The sequence below is a fragment of the Macaca mulatta genome, chromosome 9 (genome assembly GCF_049350105.2).
Source record: "Macaca mulatta isolate MMU2019108-1 chromosome 9, T2T-MMU8v2.0, whole genome shotgun sequence".
Lineage (NCBI taxonomy): Eukaryota > Metazoa > Chordata > Mammalia > Primates > Cercopithecidae > Macaca > Macaca mulatta.
Window position 1 is genome coordinate 21719718 of NC_133414.1, and position 18436 is coordinate 21738153.

General features: G+C 35.2%; 1 protein-coding gene across 2 annotated transcripts in view; it reads left to right on the plus strand.

Annotated features, from left to right (window-relative positions):
- Positions 1–18436, plus strand: part of PLXDC2 (plexin domain containing 2) — a 468173-nt gene that overhangs the window by 351481 nt on the left and 98256 nt on the right. For both annotated transcript variants that reach the window (XM_001094803.5, XM_028826043.2), the window contains 2 exons: positions 9309–9404; positions 9643–9724. In XM_001094803.5, coding sequence (XP_001094803.1) covers positions 9309–9404; positions 9643–9724 — 178 coding nt within the window. The remainder of the gene's footprint in view (positions 1–9308; positions 9405–9642; positions 9725–18436) is intronic.

The following is an 18436-nucleotide window of genomic DNA, read 5'->3' on the forward strand; positions in this document are numbered from 1 at the left end:
GTCTTTGTAGGGAATTTAAATACTTTGCCTCTGTTAACATTGTTCCCCCCACCAAGTAGATTTAGGGAACAACTGATTATTACCCGAGTAGTGAGTAGTTTCATTTCTTCTGCATTGCAAGGTGTGTTACATAGAACCCTGTTCTCATAAGATCAATTTTCTATTCTGTTAATCATTTTGGTTACACAGGTTATATTACCTAAACCTCTGGCTTCATGTAGCCATGGGAACATGGGAATGTGAGCTAAAGCCTGGAAAAGAGTATTTCCCAGTAGATCATCATTACTATACCATTCTTATCAGATTTGGTGAAGGTTTGGTAAAGCATTCAAAATGCTGTAAAGCAATTTTAATTTATTTATTATTAAAATTTCTCCCCATTCATTCTTTCTCACAACAACAAAACACTTGCTTTTCAGTTTTTAAAGACCCCCAAATAGTAAATAATTTCAATGTAAATTTCAAGTGTAATTAATTAAAGCAGCTTTATTTTCTTTCATAAAAGACCAGGTGATCTGATAGTTTCAATATCAAAGGGAATTCAGGCCTTGTTAGTAAATTGATAAATCCCTCTGAGTTTACAAGAGAAATACCTTTGCCCCCTCAAAATGAGAGGGAAAGGTCTGTGGTAAAACTAAGGCTTATATTTAAAAAGGTGAAAATTAAAAGTAAAGAAAGTATAAGAAATATTGTCATTTGATTATTGGTCATGAAACGTTAAACTTCTATTTAATTTCTGTAACGTTCTTTCTATATAAAATGAGCATCTCAGTACCTAAAATGCCATGTATACACAGCATGCATTACCTAGCAGAGAGTATATAGTATACTTGTACTTAAAGTTACTGTTTTTTCCATCATCATTATCACCTTTAAAAACAGCGATACTAACTTAGATGTCACTGCCAAGTCCGGGTGCCCATCAGAGTAGAACCACGGGAGATTCCCACTGAGAAACACAGTGACAGTGTCTCTCTGGAACTTCAGTGCTTTCTGACTGTGTGGTTGTGTGTTGCTTTTTGTCTATTCATAAGACTTGAGTCTGCCTGTCTGTCCATCTGTATGTCTCTAAATCACTGGTTTTCATAAAATGTATTTGTAAAACTTTAGAAACAGAAAGAACCATAGAGATCAGCTAATTCAATATCCACAGGTACAGCTATGAAAAACAGGTCTAAGTACAGGACTGACTTTGGTTGTTCCTTTCAGAAATACGAATGTAAAAATATACTTATTATGATTAGAAGCATAGCACATTATAATTCTGAGTAATTTGTAAATTGACAGGAACCCCAAGGAAGAAAATTTAAATTACCTAGAAATCTGCTACAGAGAAATTGCAATAAATGTTTTCACGTATCTGTATCCAACTATTTATTTGTAATATACACATATATGAACATACACACACATTAAGAAAATTGGCATTATGCTGTAAATACTTCTGCCCCCTGTTTTCACCTTCATATATAAAACATATTTTACACTGTTAAATATCTGTCCAAAATGTCATTAATAGCTATAACAAATTTCTTTGTTTCATAATTTATGTAACCTGTCACTAAAGAGGTTGGTTACATAGTTTGCATCTCATATTATCAGTAAAATGGTGCTAAATATCCTTGTTTTTACATTTTTGCATGTATCTGATTCTGAAAAAGTGAATTTGTAGATGTTGAATGTTAATATTGTTTTGAATGTATTTTGACACATTGCTTCCATCAAGGTTGAACCAGTTTACTACCCATCGTTATGTTAGAAATATCCCATGTCCCAAAGTGCTTTCTAATATTCATTCTTAACTCTGCAAATTTGATAAGCACAAAATAGTATTTAATTGTTGCTCTAATTGTCTTTCAATTACCAAAAAGTTTTAACACTGTCATATATTCCTATGTCATTTGTAATTTCCACAAGTTCTTGGTAAATAGCTCTATTAAGTAATTCTTTCTCAGCCTCAGCTTATGTCCTTCCACATCCTTACACAACATGCAGAGGTCTTCCTGAATACACGCGCAATTCTCACTAGTGCCACTTGCACTAGTTTGTTTCTCTCTCCTCCAATGTAACACTTTGAATTTCAATCATAATCTCTGGGGTGGTGACTTACCCATTGGGCCTCACTGTTTCTCTACCTTCCGAGCTTAATGAGTCTAATCTTCCCAGCAAGAAACTCGAAAAATCCACTCATGCCATGTGGTTCTTTAATCTGGAAAAGATAAGGCCATGCCATTTAAGTGAAGAGAAAATTACATTAACACACAAATGCAGGGCCTTGTACCAATCTGGAAAGCAGCTGATTTCACTTAAAATGCTTCTACTCCAAGTTATGACAGTGACTATGTCTGAATCCCTTAGAATATTCCTTTATTTTTCTCACTCACAGTATATTATTTGGTACTTTCTTAAGGTCAAGCCTCTTTGTATCAGTATCTGCTGTTTTAAACGTATTGACATTGTTTGTGCTACAATGCACCTTTGCTTTGCTGTTTATTATTCATAGCTCCATAAGAAACATTAAACATTTTCAGAAATAAAACTGACAACTAGTAGAGCAAATATATTTTAAAAATACTACAAAGAGGGTCATTGAATTCTTTGAGGAACAATTGTAGGTATACATTTTGCTGTATGTGGTCTTTTGATAAGCTTAGAGACCAGGAACCACTTTTTTTCTTTTTCTAGACGGAGTCTAACTCTTTGGCCCAGGCTGGAGTGCAGTGGCTAGATCTTGGCTCACTGCAACCTCCGCCTCCTAGGTTCAAGCGCTTCTCCTGCCTCAGTCTCCCAAGTAGCTGGGATTACAGGTGCATCCACCATGCCCAGCTAATTTTTGTATTTTTAGTAGAGACAGGGTTTCACTATGTTGGCCAGGATGATCTTGAACTCCAGACCTCAAGTGATCCACCTGCTTCAGCCTCCCGTAGTGCTGGAATTACTGGTGTGAGCCACCATGCCTGACCCAGGCAGCAATTTTTTAATATTACTTTTAGACAGTGAATAAAATAACCTTAACAAACAAAAACACAGCTTTGCCCATGAAATATACAAACTATCTTAAGCTTTAATTAAAAATAATAATAATAGCGTAGACAAGTATGCTATTCAGAACTTCCTGTGCTAATGGAAATGCTGTGAACCTGAATCATATCACGCGATCTCACTAGTCACATGTGGCTACTACGAACTTGCAGTATGACTAGTGAGCCTCAGCAATTGAATTTTTAATTGAATTTAATTCATTAATTTTATGTTAAATAGCCATATATGCCTAGTGGCTATCATGTTGGATAGGGTAACCATAGACCATATCCACATATTTAAATAAAATATTAAACGCCAAGTATAATACTTACAGAAACATTGTTTTTATTTCTTCTTTGCTTAGGATAAAGGCCTTAGAATATTAGTTATGATTAAATAATAAATTTTCAAATATAAGTGTATTTATTAAATAACAACATTTCAAACATGATCATTATAACTGATTTTTCCCATAGAAAACAATTTGCAATTTTGATTCGGTGGTAGGACACATTCACTATAATTATGTAGCAGCCATGATGAAAATATGTGGTCAAAACTTATAAAAAATATAAATAATCTTGAAAAAACTTGAACTTTTTTATTTTATAATATTTTCTAAAACCCAGTTCAAGCCCTTTCAGAGGAACTGGGCCTCATTTGTTATTTTCAGAGTTGTAGTCTTCTCATTCACTTAAAAACAGATCAATCGACAGATCTCCAGTAAATTGTGTCATCTTACCTTTGCTCACCTCAAAATGGAAAACCCTTCAAAATTATTCATTTTTCAGAAGATAAAATTGCTTCTGTGTATAGCACAATTTCATTAGGTGCTTATATTCTCAAGTTTGCGCTAGCTCACCAAAGGCTCAACAAAAACAGAAATAAATGGAAATCATGATGTTTTCTCATAAAATAACTACTCATGAAGCACTTCCAAGATAGAGAGCATTGCATAAAATGATATTTTATTAGTTTAATGCATACATTTCTAATGTAAGCTAGTTGACTGACCCTGACTTGATTTTTAAAGACAAGCAAAATTCTAAAAATTTTCTGGACATAGAAATCACTGATTAATCAATTTTTACATATATGAGAATTTTTCTAAAATTGTAATGAACAAGAAAGGCTTTCTTCAGGGACTTGTGGTTAAATTCTTTCTTTTATTTCATCTTCTTTATTTATTAACATATAATCCTATACAATACTCTTAGAGAAAGTAAATTTTTAACAATTTAGAACTGTGTCTAGCTGAGAGCAGTGGCTTGTGCATGTAATCCCAGCATTTTGGTTGGCCAAGGTGGGAGGATCACTTGAGCCGGCCAGTTCCAGACCAGCCTGGAAGGAAGACATTGGAGACTGGGAAGGGTGAGAGCAGGGAGAGGGTTTGGGGATGAGAAATTAGTTATTGGGTACAATGTACACTATTTGGGTGATAGGAGCGCCAAAAGCACAGACTTCACTACTACACAATATATCCATGTAACAAAACTGCACTTCTACCCCTTACATTTATACAAATTTTAAAAAAGAAAGAAAGAAAAGCTTCAGAAGCTGCCTCTAAGGCCTTCATTTTGGGATATTGTTTTGTGAGCCTCAACACACCCAATTCAATTTAATGAAGTCACAGTCTCCTTTGTGAAAAGAAAAAGGAAAAAAAAAAAAAAGAGAGAGAGAGAGATGTAATGACTTGGCAAATACATATCATGCCTTCTTCCTGTAAGTCTCAGGAGCAGGGAGGCATGTCCCCCCTGCAAAAACACCAGGTTCAGGACAAGCGGCCCTCAGCAATGGAACCATGGTATTGTCACAGGCCCGCAGCCCACCTGCCACACTGGCCCACTGTGACACTGCATGGACCATTTACTGTCCCACTGCTGGTTCTGGTTCTCTTTTTGTTCCTTAATCATTTGTTTCTTTTACTAATGCATAATACTTTACATATGGGGACATGTGAGTGTTTATTACCTGCATAGACTATGTAATGATCGGGTCAGGATATTTGAGGTATCCATCACCTTGAGTATTTATCAGTTAATGTCTTAGGAACATGTCAAGTCCAGAACAAAGTAATTCTCAAAGGAAGGCAGGAAATGCGGCTGGTTTAAGCCATTAGTAAAGTATACGTGAGAGAAAAAGAAATTTGAAGGTTGTTTTAGGCCATATTTTTTATTTCCTTTATGCTTACTCAAGTAACTTAGGAACTCTGGCCATTTAAGTTCTACCAGTGTCCTGAAACTTTGCCAGCAATGAGGGAATGTTGACAGGACAATCTAAAAGGCTTAAATTAGCATTTCATGCTCAACTAAGGTTTATGTTTTATTGAATGCCTAATGACATTATTATTTCAGAGAATTAGAACTACAGAGAGAAATTTTTAAAATGATTCTGGCAAATGCATTTTTTATTTGCAGCTACTTTATTTAACAACTCCAACTAGCTAATTCTGCTAATGCATTGCACTTTTCTGAGGGAAGCTTGTAGCCACTATAATAGTGTCAATTGTATCTCAAGAGTCTCTTTTTTCCTGAGTCTTCATGCTGGAAATGAATCTTGTGGTTATACGATACAGGCTATTTCCATTAAAGAGTATTCAATAAACGGTGTTTGTGCTGGACTGGATTTGAACCAGAAAAGAAATAAGATATAACCATATGGAGCCAGTCATTAAGCATTGGCAACACATAAATAGGGAAATGTTAGCAAATCATTCATTTGACAATTCAGGCAAAATATTGTAATACTTACACAATATAAGAGTAAGGCAAGTTAGGCGATTTCTCATATAGTCTCTGTGTGAATGTTAAGCTTTCAAGGCAGGAAAATGAACTAGATCATGGCTAATCATGCCTCAAGGTACTCATTAGTCTGTGTTCACTTCAGCTAGAGTGGATATTGATCAAAGAAGATTCTTGGTGTTTCCATATGATCACATTGTCCCTCCTGCTGGTATTGATCAGGGTTTCTAAAACATGCAATATTTGCACTTTGCTACACATCACCGTAAGATATCGATCACATTTTCTCTATGTTAATTTACTCAAATTAATTTTTCTTAACTTTTAAAAGGCACTGATGGGTGAGTATTGATCTATTGAAGTTGAATCACCATCACTAAGACTGAACGTTTAATTCAACTTTATTTTGGCTTATTCTTGGAGAAGACCCATGAGTAAAATATATTTTTGGAATCATATGAAAGCTTCTAGCATTGGCAGGGGTAACCAGAATTCTAAGTACTTGTTTCTGGCAGAAGTATCTCTGAAATACTACATAAATGAACATTTGGAAGTCGTTGTTAATTGGCAGGTCATCGAACAAAAGTAATTCTCATTAATTTGGGTTTTGTTCAATTCATCTCCTCACAATATGTAGAGGTCTCTGAGCAGGTAATAGAACTAGCATAGCAAAAGAAGGTCACACTTTCTCTTTACTCCATATGCACGATCAATAACTCTCAGCAGCTTCTCAATCATTGTTAGTAGTTGAGAATTTCAAAGTGTAACATGAAATAAAAGGAATACTAGTATTTTAAGCACCAAGTAATATGACAGATTCTGTGCAAACTTTAGTGTGAAGACTCAAGAACCCCCATCCTAGTGATCTTATGGAAAGGCCACATTATTTATATATTTATAAGAACTTGATGCTTTAGCAAAATACATGAGAAAGCAATACATAGGAATGAATTCTATTTAGACACAGACAGAAGATGAGCCATCTTTTTGTTTTAAAAGCTAAAAAGAAAAAGAAAGATGTGATTTATATACTTTGTGAAACCTTACTATGTACTATGAAACCAGTATTTCCTCTGTTTTTTTTTTTTTTTTGTGAAGTCTACTTTTTGAAGAATGTATATGCATCTTTCAGTTACACCAAAATTTCACTGGATTAGAGTTCTTAACAGTGTTTTTCAATCTGATACTCCTGAGATATTTTCAGCCAGTGACCCAGAGCCACATCGAGTCACAAAAGGGTTTGCTTCGACCCTTTCCCCACCCCTTCTGCAATACAATTTCATGGTGAATAATTAGAAGTGGATAAAAAGATATGAGTAGAGAAAAGGAGAGATACTTGTAGAAGTAAACATTTGACAGCCTCTGCAAATTCTCAGATGAGTAGGTATCTTCCTTTTCTGAACACTTCTACTAAAAGGTAACTCACTATCATCTGGGCCACCACATTCCCTGCTCTATATTTTAGAGGAGGTCATCGTTGGGTCTAATGATTTCAATATAAATTTAACTTCCTCTAAGTGAAAAATGGAGAAGAATTACTAGAAGTTTGATTCCAGGATTGTAGTGTGATTTCAGTAGGTTTGGATCTATTGAGATAAGATTATTTAATGCAGCATATAACTTGTATGATCTGAGGTTGTTATATTAAAGTTAGACAAAAATTGTATCTAATATGTAATGAGCATTTACAATGCGAAAGGGACTGTCTAGCAATATTCCTATCTCATTTTAATCCTCAAAGCAATGCAGTAATATAGGTGCTATTATCCCTATTTCATAGATGAGGAAACTGAGGCACAGAAAAGCTAGCAAAGGAGCCCAAGGTAACACAGATTCCTCACAGCAAAACTGGGGTTTGAACCCAGACAGAATGTTCCAAAGCACATATTATTAACCACTATGACATTACTTCCCCAAATTGGATACTGTGATATTTTAAAAATAACTTATGGACAGGCTTAGTGGCTCACACCTGTAATCTGAACACTTTGGAAGACCAAAGTAGGAGGATTGTTTGATCCCAGGAGTGGGCTCAGCCTGGGCAACATAGCAAGACCTTGTTTCTACCAAAAACAGTTTTAACAAATTAGCTAGGCATGGGGGTGCATGCCTGTAATCCCATCACTTTGGGAGGCCGAAGCAGGAGGATCACTTGAGTCCAGGAGTTGAAGACCAGCCTGGGCAACATAACCAGACGCCATTTTTACAAAAAATAAGAACAAAATTAAGTGGGTATGGTGGCAAATGCCTGTAGTCCCAGCTACTTGGGAGACTAAGGTGGGAGAATCGTTTGAGCCCAGGAGCTTCAGGTTGCATTGAGCCGTGATTACACCACTGACTGGGCAACAGAGGGTGACCCTGTCTCAAAAATAAAAATAAAAACAGTTTATAGCCTTACTAATTACTGATAGATGTGCTGTTATTCCAGAAATGCATTCTTATCACTACAGGCATTTCAGGAGTGGAATAAAATGTTGACAACGTTATTTTTCCACTTACATTGACCAAACCCGGGTGAGCACATTAGTATAAGGCTTAAAAGGGGATTTTAAGTATATTTGAATGTTTTGTTCTGGTTTGATGTTAAAATATGTTTGCTTATATTTATTAGATTTTAAATGGTTAGAGTTCTTGTCAAAGTCTCCATCTGTCTTCTTCCTCAGGGACATTGATGGATTTGCTAATGATTTATAAACTACATTGTGCAATATAAATGCTAATTAACCTTCTTGAGATATGATACTGTGTATTTAATATGTAGCAATCCTCATTTTTAAGGTGATTTAAGTTCCTTTTTTCCCTCCAGCTTTATGGAGATATAATTGACAAATAAAAATCATATGTATTTAAGATATACAGGGTGATGATTTGATATATTTATACATGCTGAAATGTTCCCCACAATCAAGCTAATTAACACATTCATCACTCACATAGTTATTGTGTGTGTGTGTGTGTGTGTGTGTGTGTGTGGTGAGAAGACTTAAAAATCTATTTTTATTGAATTTCATGTACAATGCAATATTATTATGATCACTATGAAATATAAGAATGATTTAACTTATGTTTTACTTTTATTGAAGAAGTTTATTCTAAACTTTTAAAGAAATCACATTGTTATTCTCCATTAACTTTATTTAGATTGTGAAACACTTTTACCCATTTCTCAATACTTCAGCTTTAGTATGGAAAAAATGGTATCATTTTACCTTCTTGATTTCATGAGTCAACATCTTTGAAAATATGTAAATCTATCCAAAAAATATTTAGTATAGTCTGAATGACAATGAGTTGAAGCCTTAATAAGCAAGTGAGAAATCTGAGACCCTAATCAACACTTCCGACTTCGTTGATAAAAAGACTGCTGGTTACTTGGCATATGATTTTTATGTATTTTATAATCAGTCTTCTCACAGGATGAGGCTTAATTTTAAAACCACATTGGACCATTTGTATATAATTCTATATCCATTATTAAAATGCTGTTGTTTGGTAAGCAGGGAAATGTTAAAAGTTGATTTTTTTTCCCATTTTTTTTTCTAGATGTTCGAAGAAGAACAATTTATGAATACCACCGAGTAGAGCTACAAATGTCAAAAATTACCAACATTTCAGCTGTGGAGATGACCCCATTACCTAGTAAGTGAATATGTAAACCTAGGTGGAAAACAGGATTTGCAGACTTGATGGTCTGATCTGTTCAATGGTTATAATAATCGTATTAAATAATTACCATTGTAATTGTGTTTGGCATGCATGGGCATTTTGATCCTGAGGATTGCGGGACAGTGATTTTTATTTTAGTTGAGTAATCTCTTTCCCCCCATGTTGCCTGTTAGTCTTTGTGAATCTGAATCCGTTCTTTCCTGTTTCCTAGCATGTCTCCAGTTTAACAGATGTGGCCCCTGTGTATCTTCTCAGATTGGCTTCAACTGCAGTTGGTGTAGTAAACTTCAAAGGTAAAAATATAATAATAAGAATAATAATAAAATTTAAAAAGATATTTTAAAAGATTAGACATTTAAAAAAAACAACTTATGGACAGGCACAGTGGCTCACACCTGTAATCCCAGCACTTTGAGAGACCAAAGTAGGAGGATTGCTTGAGCCCAGGAGTTCAAGGTCAGCCTGGGCAACATAGTAAGACCCTGTTTCTACCAAAAAAGTTTTAACATATTAACTGGGCTTGGGGGGGTGCATGCCTGTAGTCTCAGCACTTTGGGAGGCCAAAGCAGGAGGATCACTTGAGCCTAGGAGTTGAAGATCAGCCTTGGCAATATAGCCAGACCCCATTTTTACAAAAAATTTTTAAAATCCCATTGAATTTGAAGTGGATGTCAACGGTGTAGCATATGTATGCATTAGCACTATTGTATGTATAAAATATGTGGATATCATGATCAAAATGAAAACAAAACTCATAAGTGGGGATTTTACTATTTTCCTTTGAGAGCTCAAAATGACTAAGAGCCTTTATATTTAATAAGGTCATTATCTGACATGTATTTATAATTCTCTGTGGGACTTAAAATACAGGATGATTATAACACAGTTGACGAGCCTATAAACCTACAGAAGCATGTTATGAGATATATTTTCATAGCAAGGATAGTTTATAATAATCACATTAACATTCTTAGTAAATTCCTATGTAGCATCTCAAAGGTTATTAGTCGAGATTGGAGATATAATCTAATACAAATATAGAACATGTGGTTTTGACGTCACATTGTAATTAGCTAACTCTGAAACTTAAGCTACATAATTTACTGGTGTCAGAGGTTTACTGATTTTGACAAGTGGCAAAGATGGTTTTCCAGTTACTAGAACTTTTCAGAGACTGAATAATCATTTGTTGGAAATACAGGATGAAGACTTGTAAATTTGTTTTGTTATTTACTCAACCATTTTGTGCATCAGTGATGTTCCGGGTACTGGGAACACAGCAGTAAACAATATTGACACAGTCCCTGTCCCCCGTGAAGTTTACAGTCCGCCTTTCTCGCCTTCAGAGTCTATGAAAATTGTTTCCCCAGGCAGAAAACTGAATATTCATGCTGTTAATCCGTGTATGTTATACCCGAGCTTTCGGTTGTATGAGCGACGTCTGTCTTACCATCTTCTTGCTATAGCATTTGCTGTAACGATAAAGACATGCTCCAGGAATACTTTAAAACTTATTGAAGAATGCAAAAATAAAATGCCAATATTTCGATCACAAGCTTTGGGAAACATTTTTAACTCACTAACTTTAGAGCAACTACTGCAGTATTATGGCTAGAACAATATTATTTATGATAACTTCTGTTTTGTTTTCAATTTAACGGGGCATTCTAGTAATTTCCTTTGTGAAATGAATTCCAAATAATAAAAAAGCAAGCAGGCAGTTTGCATGTTTAAAAGGAGATTTTTAAGTTAGTTATATATCTAAAGTAGGAGGAACTGCTATAAAAGCAAGGGTTTATGGTTATTTATATTGATATTTTACTAAGTTTTCCATAAAGATTATATGCATATCAGAAGTTATTCAAAATCTGTTTAGATACCGACATAAGGGAATCTAAAGAGATGGCATTTTAATATGTATATTTAAGGAAATCTGATCTCAGAATTGGAAAATGTCCAAAGGAATTATATAGGAGTCACTGGTTTGAGCTGCATACCTACTTCAGATCCATTTCAGTGATCACCTTGTCCAAGTCTGCGTGAGGTGCCTATCAGCTGTTTTTCTGCATCCTGGGCAAACCGCCATCATTAGCATTTTGTGTAAGGCCTGCTAATGCTTGTTCATTTGTCTGTCTTCTTTGCTAGGCTCTAAGTTTATTAAAGGCAGAGACCATATCCAATTTGTCCTTATATCTCCGGAGCCTAAGAACATACCTGGGACAGCAGGAAAAAAAAAAAAAAAAAAAAGGATGAACAAATGAATAATGATTAGCTTCCAAACGAAGGAATCATACTAAAATTTGTCTAGCACAAACGTTTCCCAAGATGAGGGACTTTCAATGCTAAAACCAGGCAAGTCCAGGAAAAAAAACAAAGGCCATTTGACCACCCTAACCAGAAGACAATTAGGAGAATTTTTGACTTAAATCGTGTTATGGTAAATGGAGGTTTTGAAGGTTCATCTAGAAACCTGCTTACCACTGATCATTTCATCTTTTAATATAATTTTTGATGAAATATATGTTTAGACTTCCAAACAAGCAATTTTGACAATCAAAACATATCTGCGAGTTGGAATCTGCCTCTACTGTTAATACTTTCAGTTTCTTGAGAGATGTCTCTGCCAGACATTAAGCCAAGGAATTTTCAAATATCACACAACATTTTCACAGCGGAGGAAACTGAAATTTTTAGGGGCTCAGCTACGTGTACAGGGTCTCATAGCTCTTAAGTGATAAGTTTGGAATCAAACCTCCATCTTTGTGATGCCCAGCTTTTGGTCTTGTTTTTTCAACACCTGTTCTGTGTCACACCTGCCAAGCTGCAGGTGCATCAAGCAAGATAATTTTCATTGCTTTCTGAAAACTTGTAGACATATTACTGAAAAATAAATCTGTCCTAATGGATGCCACAAGAAAGTATCATCGCTTTGAAACTGGCATAAGAAGAATTAGAGGATAATCGAGAAAAGTCTAAGACTTTTGCATATTATTGAAAGCATAGTTTCTTTAAGATTACTGGGGAAAAGAGAGTTGGTGAGGCATATGAATGAGAAAGAAATTCATCAAAGAACACTACTCAAAAAAACTACAAGTTTTCTGAATGTTACTGTTTGGTGTTTTATTGAATACCGAACTTATTTAAAATCTTGGATTTATTTTTAATTCTTCAGCAACCCTGTTATATACATATCAAAACCTGTTTAATTAATCGGTTTAACTATGCCTCATTGCACTGTTGTTCAACTTAATTTCCCCACTGCATTTTATAAATTTCTCCTCAGACCTGTAAGCTTCAAAACTTTGCTTTGCTGCCCAGAAGCATTTCCCCAGACTTTACAGCTTTTACGAACAAATTCAACAAAACAAGAGAAGTCTTAACCTAAGCAGCACAAAAATTGCCCCTCTGGCTTTTTTCTCCCATCGCCCTTACTTTCTTCTTTGTGCTTACTTATCCCTGAATGATAATCAGTTGGTGGTAATTACTGAACTCTCAAGTAGGGCTTGCTCTAAAAAGATAATTTTAATTGGTTTGTTGATTTCATTTAATTCCCATTTTTCAGGGAGCAAAAACTAAGGCAAAATGTTTGCAATGGCTTTCCCAAGCTCTAAGATAATTTGAGTTATAGAAACATAAAGAGATCCATGGTCTCAAGTGCTTACTTAAATTACTTGGTCCATTTCTTTGGACTAAGAGTGGTTTTGTTTCCTCATTGCAAACTGAGAATACCTAATCAATCACTTTTAACTGCACCTTATAGCTTCACTCATTCCACAAAATTTGTGAGTGCCTCTGTTCAAGTCACTCACCAAGATTGTGCGTTCAGTAGTGAAAAAAGACAGACAAAAATCACTTCCCAAGGAGAGCTTTCATTTTGGTATAGGGAGACAGAGTTCAAGCAAATAGATATACAGAAAATAGAGTTAATAGTGATGAGTGTTACGGTAAGAGAAACAGGAAAATGTAAGGGGATAATATAGCAAATTGGTAACAATAGCAGGAGTTTACTTTTTGATATCGCCTTTAAGTAACCTTGCTCTTTTAAACACAGCATGGTTTGATTAGTTTTTAAATGAAAATACATTTTTTGCACTTACAGTATTCATTCATTTATTTACTTAACAATGTATAGAATGCATAACACATGTCAGGCATTCATCTAAACACTAAGGTAGTTAGAGCAATAATCAAGTATTAATGAAAACCGTAGCTCTCATGGAGCTTGGAGTTTAGCTTAGTAAGCCAGGAAATTAAGAATTAATAATTAGGCAGACAAAGTCAGATAGTGATGGGTTGTCTGCTGGATTTGAAAGAGCCAAATTGCTCTTGGCTGGGTGGCCAGGAAAGGCTTTTTGGAGGGGGTAATAAGTAAACAAAGATCTGAATGATGGGTAGGCAGCTACAGCAAGGTGAAAGCAAAGAGACTTGAAATGCCATTTGAATGGCCCATGCAGTGGCCCTATGGTGGGTCCAAATTTGACCTGATGAGGAAAGGAAATAAACCTGGTGCATTGGGAGGATTCCAAGCTGGTTTTGGAGTGAGAGGGACATCAGATAAACTCAGAAAGCTACCCAAGTGCTGGGACACAGATGGCTCTGTAAGCTAGGGAGAGTTTTATCCTCAGAATCATGGAAAGCATTTAGACTGTATCACTTACGCAAAGGGACGTGATTTTACCATATTTAAAAATGGAACTTTGGCTGCTTCTTGGAGAACAGAGCTTTTGTTGAATTGTTTATTTGTTTGTTTGGGGAGTGGTCCAGAATGAAAAGGAAGAGGCTAGTAGTGAGCTTGTGCAACAGTGCACAGGAGGTAATAATAGTAACTTGGACGAGCGTGATGGTTCTGAGGATCAGGAGAGATCAATCGATGCAAGGTGTTTGGGAAGGAAACAGATTATGTGTGTGTGTTTGTGTGTGTGTGTGTCTTAATCAAGTTTATTGAAGTATAATTTACATACAATAAAATATGCACATTTTAAAAGTATGAGGCAGCTTTAAAAAGTATAAATTCCCATGTAATCATCACCGCCTCAAAATACAGATTTCCTTCATGTTCCTTTACAGCAAATTCCTCCTCACCACCACTACCTTATGTAGCAACCACTGATCTTATTCCTATCATCATACATTTATTCTGTCCAATCTACACCTATATATAAAGGGAATCACATGGTATTTACAATTCTGAATTTAGCTTTCTTTCACTCAACGTAACGTTTTTTCAGTTAATCTATACTATATTGTTCAAATATCAGAAATTTGATCCTTTCAATTGCTGAGTGAGTGAATACACAACAATTTATTTACTATTTGCCTGTAGATGAAGATTTGGGTTGTTTTTAGAGGCTGTTATGAGTGATGAATAAACCCACTATGAATATTTATGTACAACTATTTTTACAGACAGATGTTTCCATCTCTCTGGGTTGGGTGGTAAATATATAACTTTATAAGGAACTATCAAATTGGTTTTCTATATGGCTATTTTAGATTTCTTTTTTAAAAAATTTTACTTTAAGCTCTAAGATACATGCGCAGAATGTGCAGGTTTGTCGCATAGGTATACATGTGCCATGGTGGTTTGCTGCACCTATCAACCTGTCATCCAGGTTTTAAGCCCTGCATGCATTAGGTATTTGTCCTAATGCTCTCCCTCTCCTCGTCCCATACTCCCTGACAGGCCGTGATGTGTGATGTTTGCCTCCCTGTGTCTGTGTGATCTCATTGTTCAACTCCCCTTATGAGTGAGAACATGTGGTGTTTGGTTTTCTGAAACAGATTATTTACTAACAAATTAGAAGTGAAGTAGAAGGGAAGAAGAAGAATCAAGGATATTTCTTAGATTTTTGTTTCAGCAACTGGTGGATGTTGGCACTCTTTTGAGATGGGTAAGACAGCACAAGAAAAAAGACTAGGATGAAGAGAAATGAAGAGTTTGCTTTGGGACAAGATAAGTCTGAGATGCCTGTCAGACTTCAAGTGGAAATGTTGAGTAGATAGGGGATATGTAAGCCAGGAATTCCAAGAAAGACTAGAGGTTCAGATTGGAGAGTCATTATCATATAGATAGTGTTTAAATTTGTGGGACTGAATGAAATCAGCTATGGAGAGAGTATAAATTGAAAGCAGCTTAAGAGGTTTCAGAAACTAACTTTGTGGCATGGCATCATAAGGTATGATGCTAATTTTTCATTACATAGAATTGTTTTAAGTACATTTACATACATGTATGTTTGGATAGACATAGAAAACCTTTGAAAAGATATGTGAGAAACAATATTTGTCACTCGGGAAACAAATGAACAGGGAGAGACAAGAGACTGTTACTGTTTATTACAGACTTTTTGTACGATTAGAATTTTTGCCACCTGAATTGGGAGACAGAAGGAGGAACCAGCAAAGGAGAAATAAGGAAATATTAGCTCTTTTAAGGAGCAGAAATGCACTCTTACTCATTTTAGCATCTTCCACAATACCCACCACAGTGTCTGGGCAAATACAGATCTTTTACACGTATGGTTGGACTGAATTATGCAGATAATTAAGGCCAAGAATTTCTACTTTCCTGAGAATTCTAATTGCCCATTTTGGCTATTACTATCCACTGGGTTTTGTCAGTGTTGACCAAATTGCTATAGAGAAACTAAGCTTGTATACGGCATGAGATGTCAGTAATCACAGTGAGGCATGTTGAACACTTAACCTCTTGGTGTTAGTCTTTTGGTGCCTCACTTTAAAACAAAATTTTCCACCTTATATTTTCTTAGATCCAGTCAAAGTTATAAGCTTGCTCCTGGTAAAAACATATAAATAAAAGTATTCCATGATTCCATCCATTAAAAGAATAAACAGAATAAGCCCCTCCTTATTAATGGTAAAGACATGTATTTATATAATAGTAGTATCACATCATTATTTGTGAAAAAATATGAGATGGTGGAAAAAAGATGTTTCCTAACAACTTTTCTACATTTTTCAGCTTTGTTATTCTACTGCATCTCCCTGAGTGTACTCTGGAACTGCTGTTATTTTCCATTGAATGAACTTAATTCCTTTGCAGTAATGAAAAGAGAAACAAAAAGAATCACCTATATTTCATAAATTAATTGATTTAAAAGTAGGTGCCAGTGTTATACTTGTTTTATATATATAAAACTTAATATATGAAAATTATATGTAATATATAAATTATATATAAAATTATATATGAACTACATATAGTTTTACATAATGAAATCTAAAAAAATCATGTATATTATATTTCAAAAATTTTGAAAATTTATCAAGTCAGAAATGTTGGCTAATTGGTTAATAATATGAAAAGGTATTATCAATTAAAATTAATTAAGGGTAAAATAATTCCTTCTTACTTAGCGGCAGCTAATTTTTGCAGATAAAATGTACTCATATCTTATGTTCATTTAGCTTACAGAAATTAAACTAAGTTTGGAGACAGACAGAGAGAGACAGAAAACAAATTTAAGTAGTAGTTGAACCTATCTAACCTTTCCCGAATCACTAGTCTTTTTCTTCTGAATGAAAGTAACAGAGAGACATGAATATGCCTTTCTCCTTTGGTTTTGTCTCTATGTGCCCCTTTAAGTGGGAATATTTGCAGCAGTAAGTGTGACTTTAGTGCTTAAAAAAAGCTGTGGGTATGTCCTCTGCAGGGATATGGATGAAGCTGGAAGCAATAATTCTCAGCAAACTAACCCAGGAACAGAAAACCAAACACCGCATGTTCTCACTTATAAGTGGGAGTTGAACAATGAGAACACATGGACACAGGGAGGGGAACATCACACACTGGGGCCTGTCGGGGGGTGGGAGGCAAGGGGAGGGAGAGCATTAGGACAAATACCTAATGCATGCGGGGCTTAAAACCTAGATGGTGGGTTGATAGGTACAGCAAACCACCACGGCACATGTATACCTATGTAACAAACCTGCACATTCTGTACATGTATCCCAGAACTTAAAGAAAGAAATAAAACAACAACAAAAAAAAAAAAAAAAGAAAAAAAGAAAAAACCTTGGGTATTTTCCGTACTGTGAGGTTTTAAAAGTAAGCCAACAACTTTATGTAGGGTCAACCCAAGGCCTCACAGTCCATTCTGACATTGCCGGAAAAACTGGGTGTATTAAGAGACAATGTGTCAGGCTCCTGAGGAATGTCATACCAAGGGAATTCCAAGCATATTTTGACTCTATCTGAGTTCTGCCTACTTATTCACCACAGTGCCTAGCCCTCCAACAAGGGGCAGCTTCCATGCTCATCCTTCGGGGGCATATAAAGCATTCTTTTGGACTAATTTAGCTATAAGAATTTTAAGATTGAAAGGAGAGAATCAGGACACCACAATTGTTGAATGACAAGCCAGATATTCTTGGAATAAATGGCCAAGAGTAAAAATTGTAAATTAAAATAAATCAGTAGTTAGAGTCAGTATAATTGTTCCTGTTCAAAGGTACCGTGTGTATCCTAGAGACAAAGCATTGCTTATAACCCTTTTGCCATTATGATCTAAGTTCATATTTGAAGCTACTTTTAGACTATACATTTACATGATGGTTTCATATAAGGAAATTAACTCGCTTTAGTGATTAGTTGTGAAATTCATACCTGATAATCAAATAGAAAGCTGTGTAGGAAATCTAAGAGCCCTGTTCCAAAATTAGTTACAACTTTAGGCTTATTTTCATGGATTGGGATAGGATAAAGTTTTGCTTGCCAAAGCACCTAATTTCAGATAGACATTTAGAACTCACCAAGCATTAAGAGTTTTACAAACTTTTGTTGATCCAGGTTCCAATATGCTGACTTCCTTGTAAGTTGATGCCACTTCTTTTTGCATATCAGAATTACTGATTAGTAATATTCTGATAGTTAAAATGTTATAATTTTCACCATATAAGTTGAATGCCAGGTTTAAAATTAAAAATATTAATCTATTTATAATTTGGACAAAATCCATTTTTGTCTTGCTAAAAAAAGTCCTTGC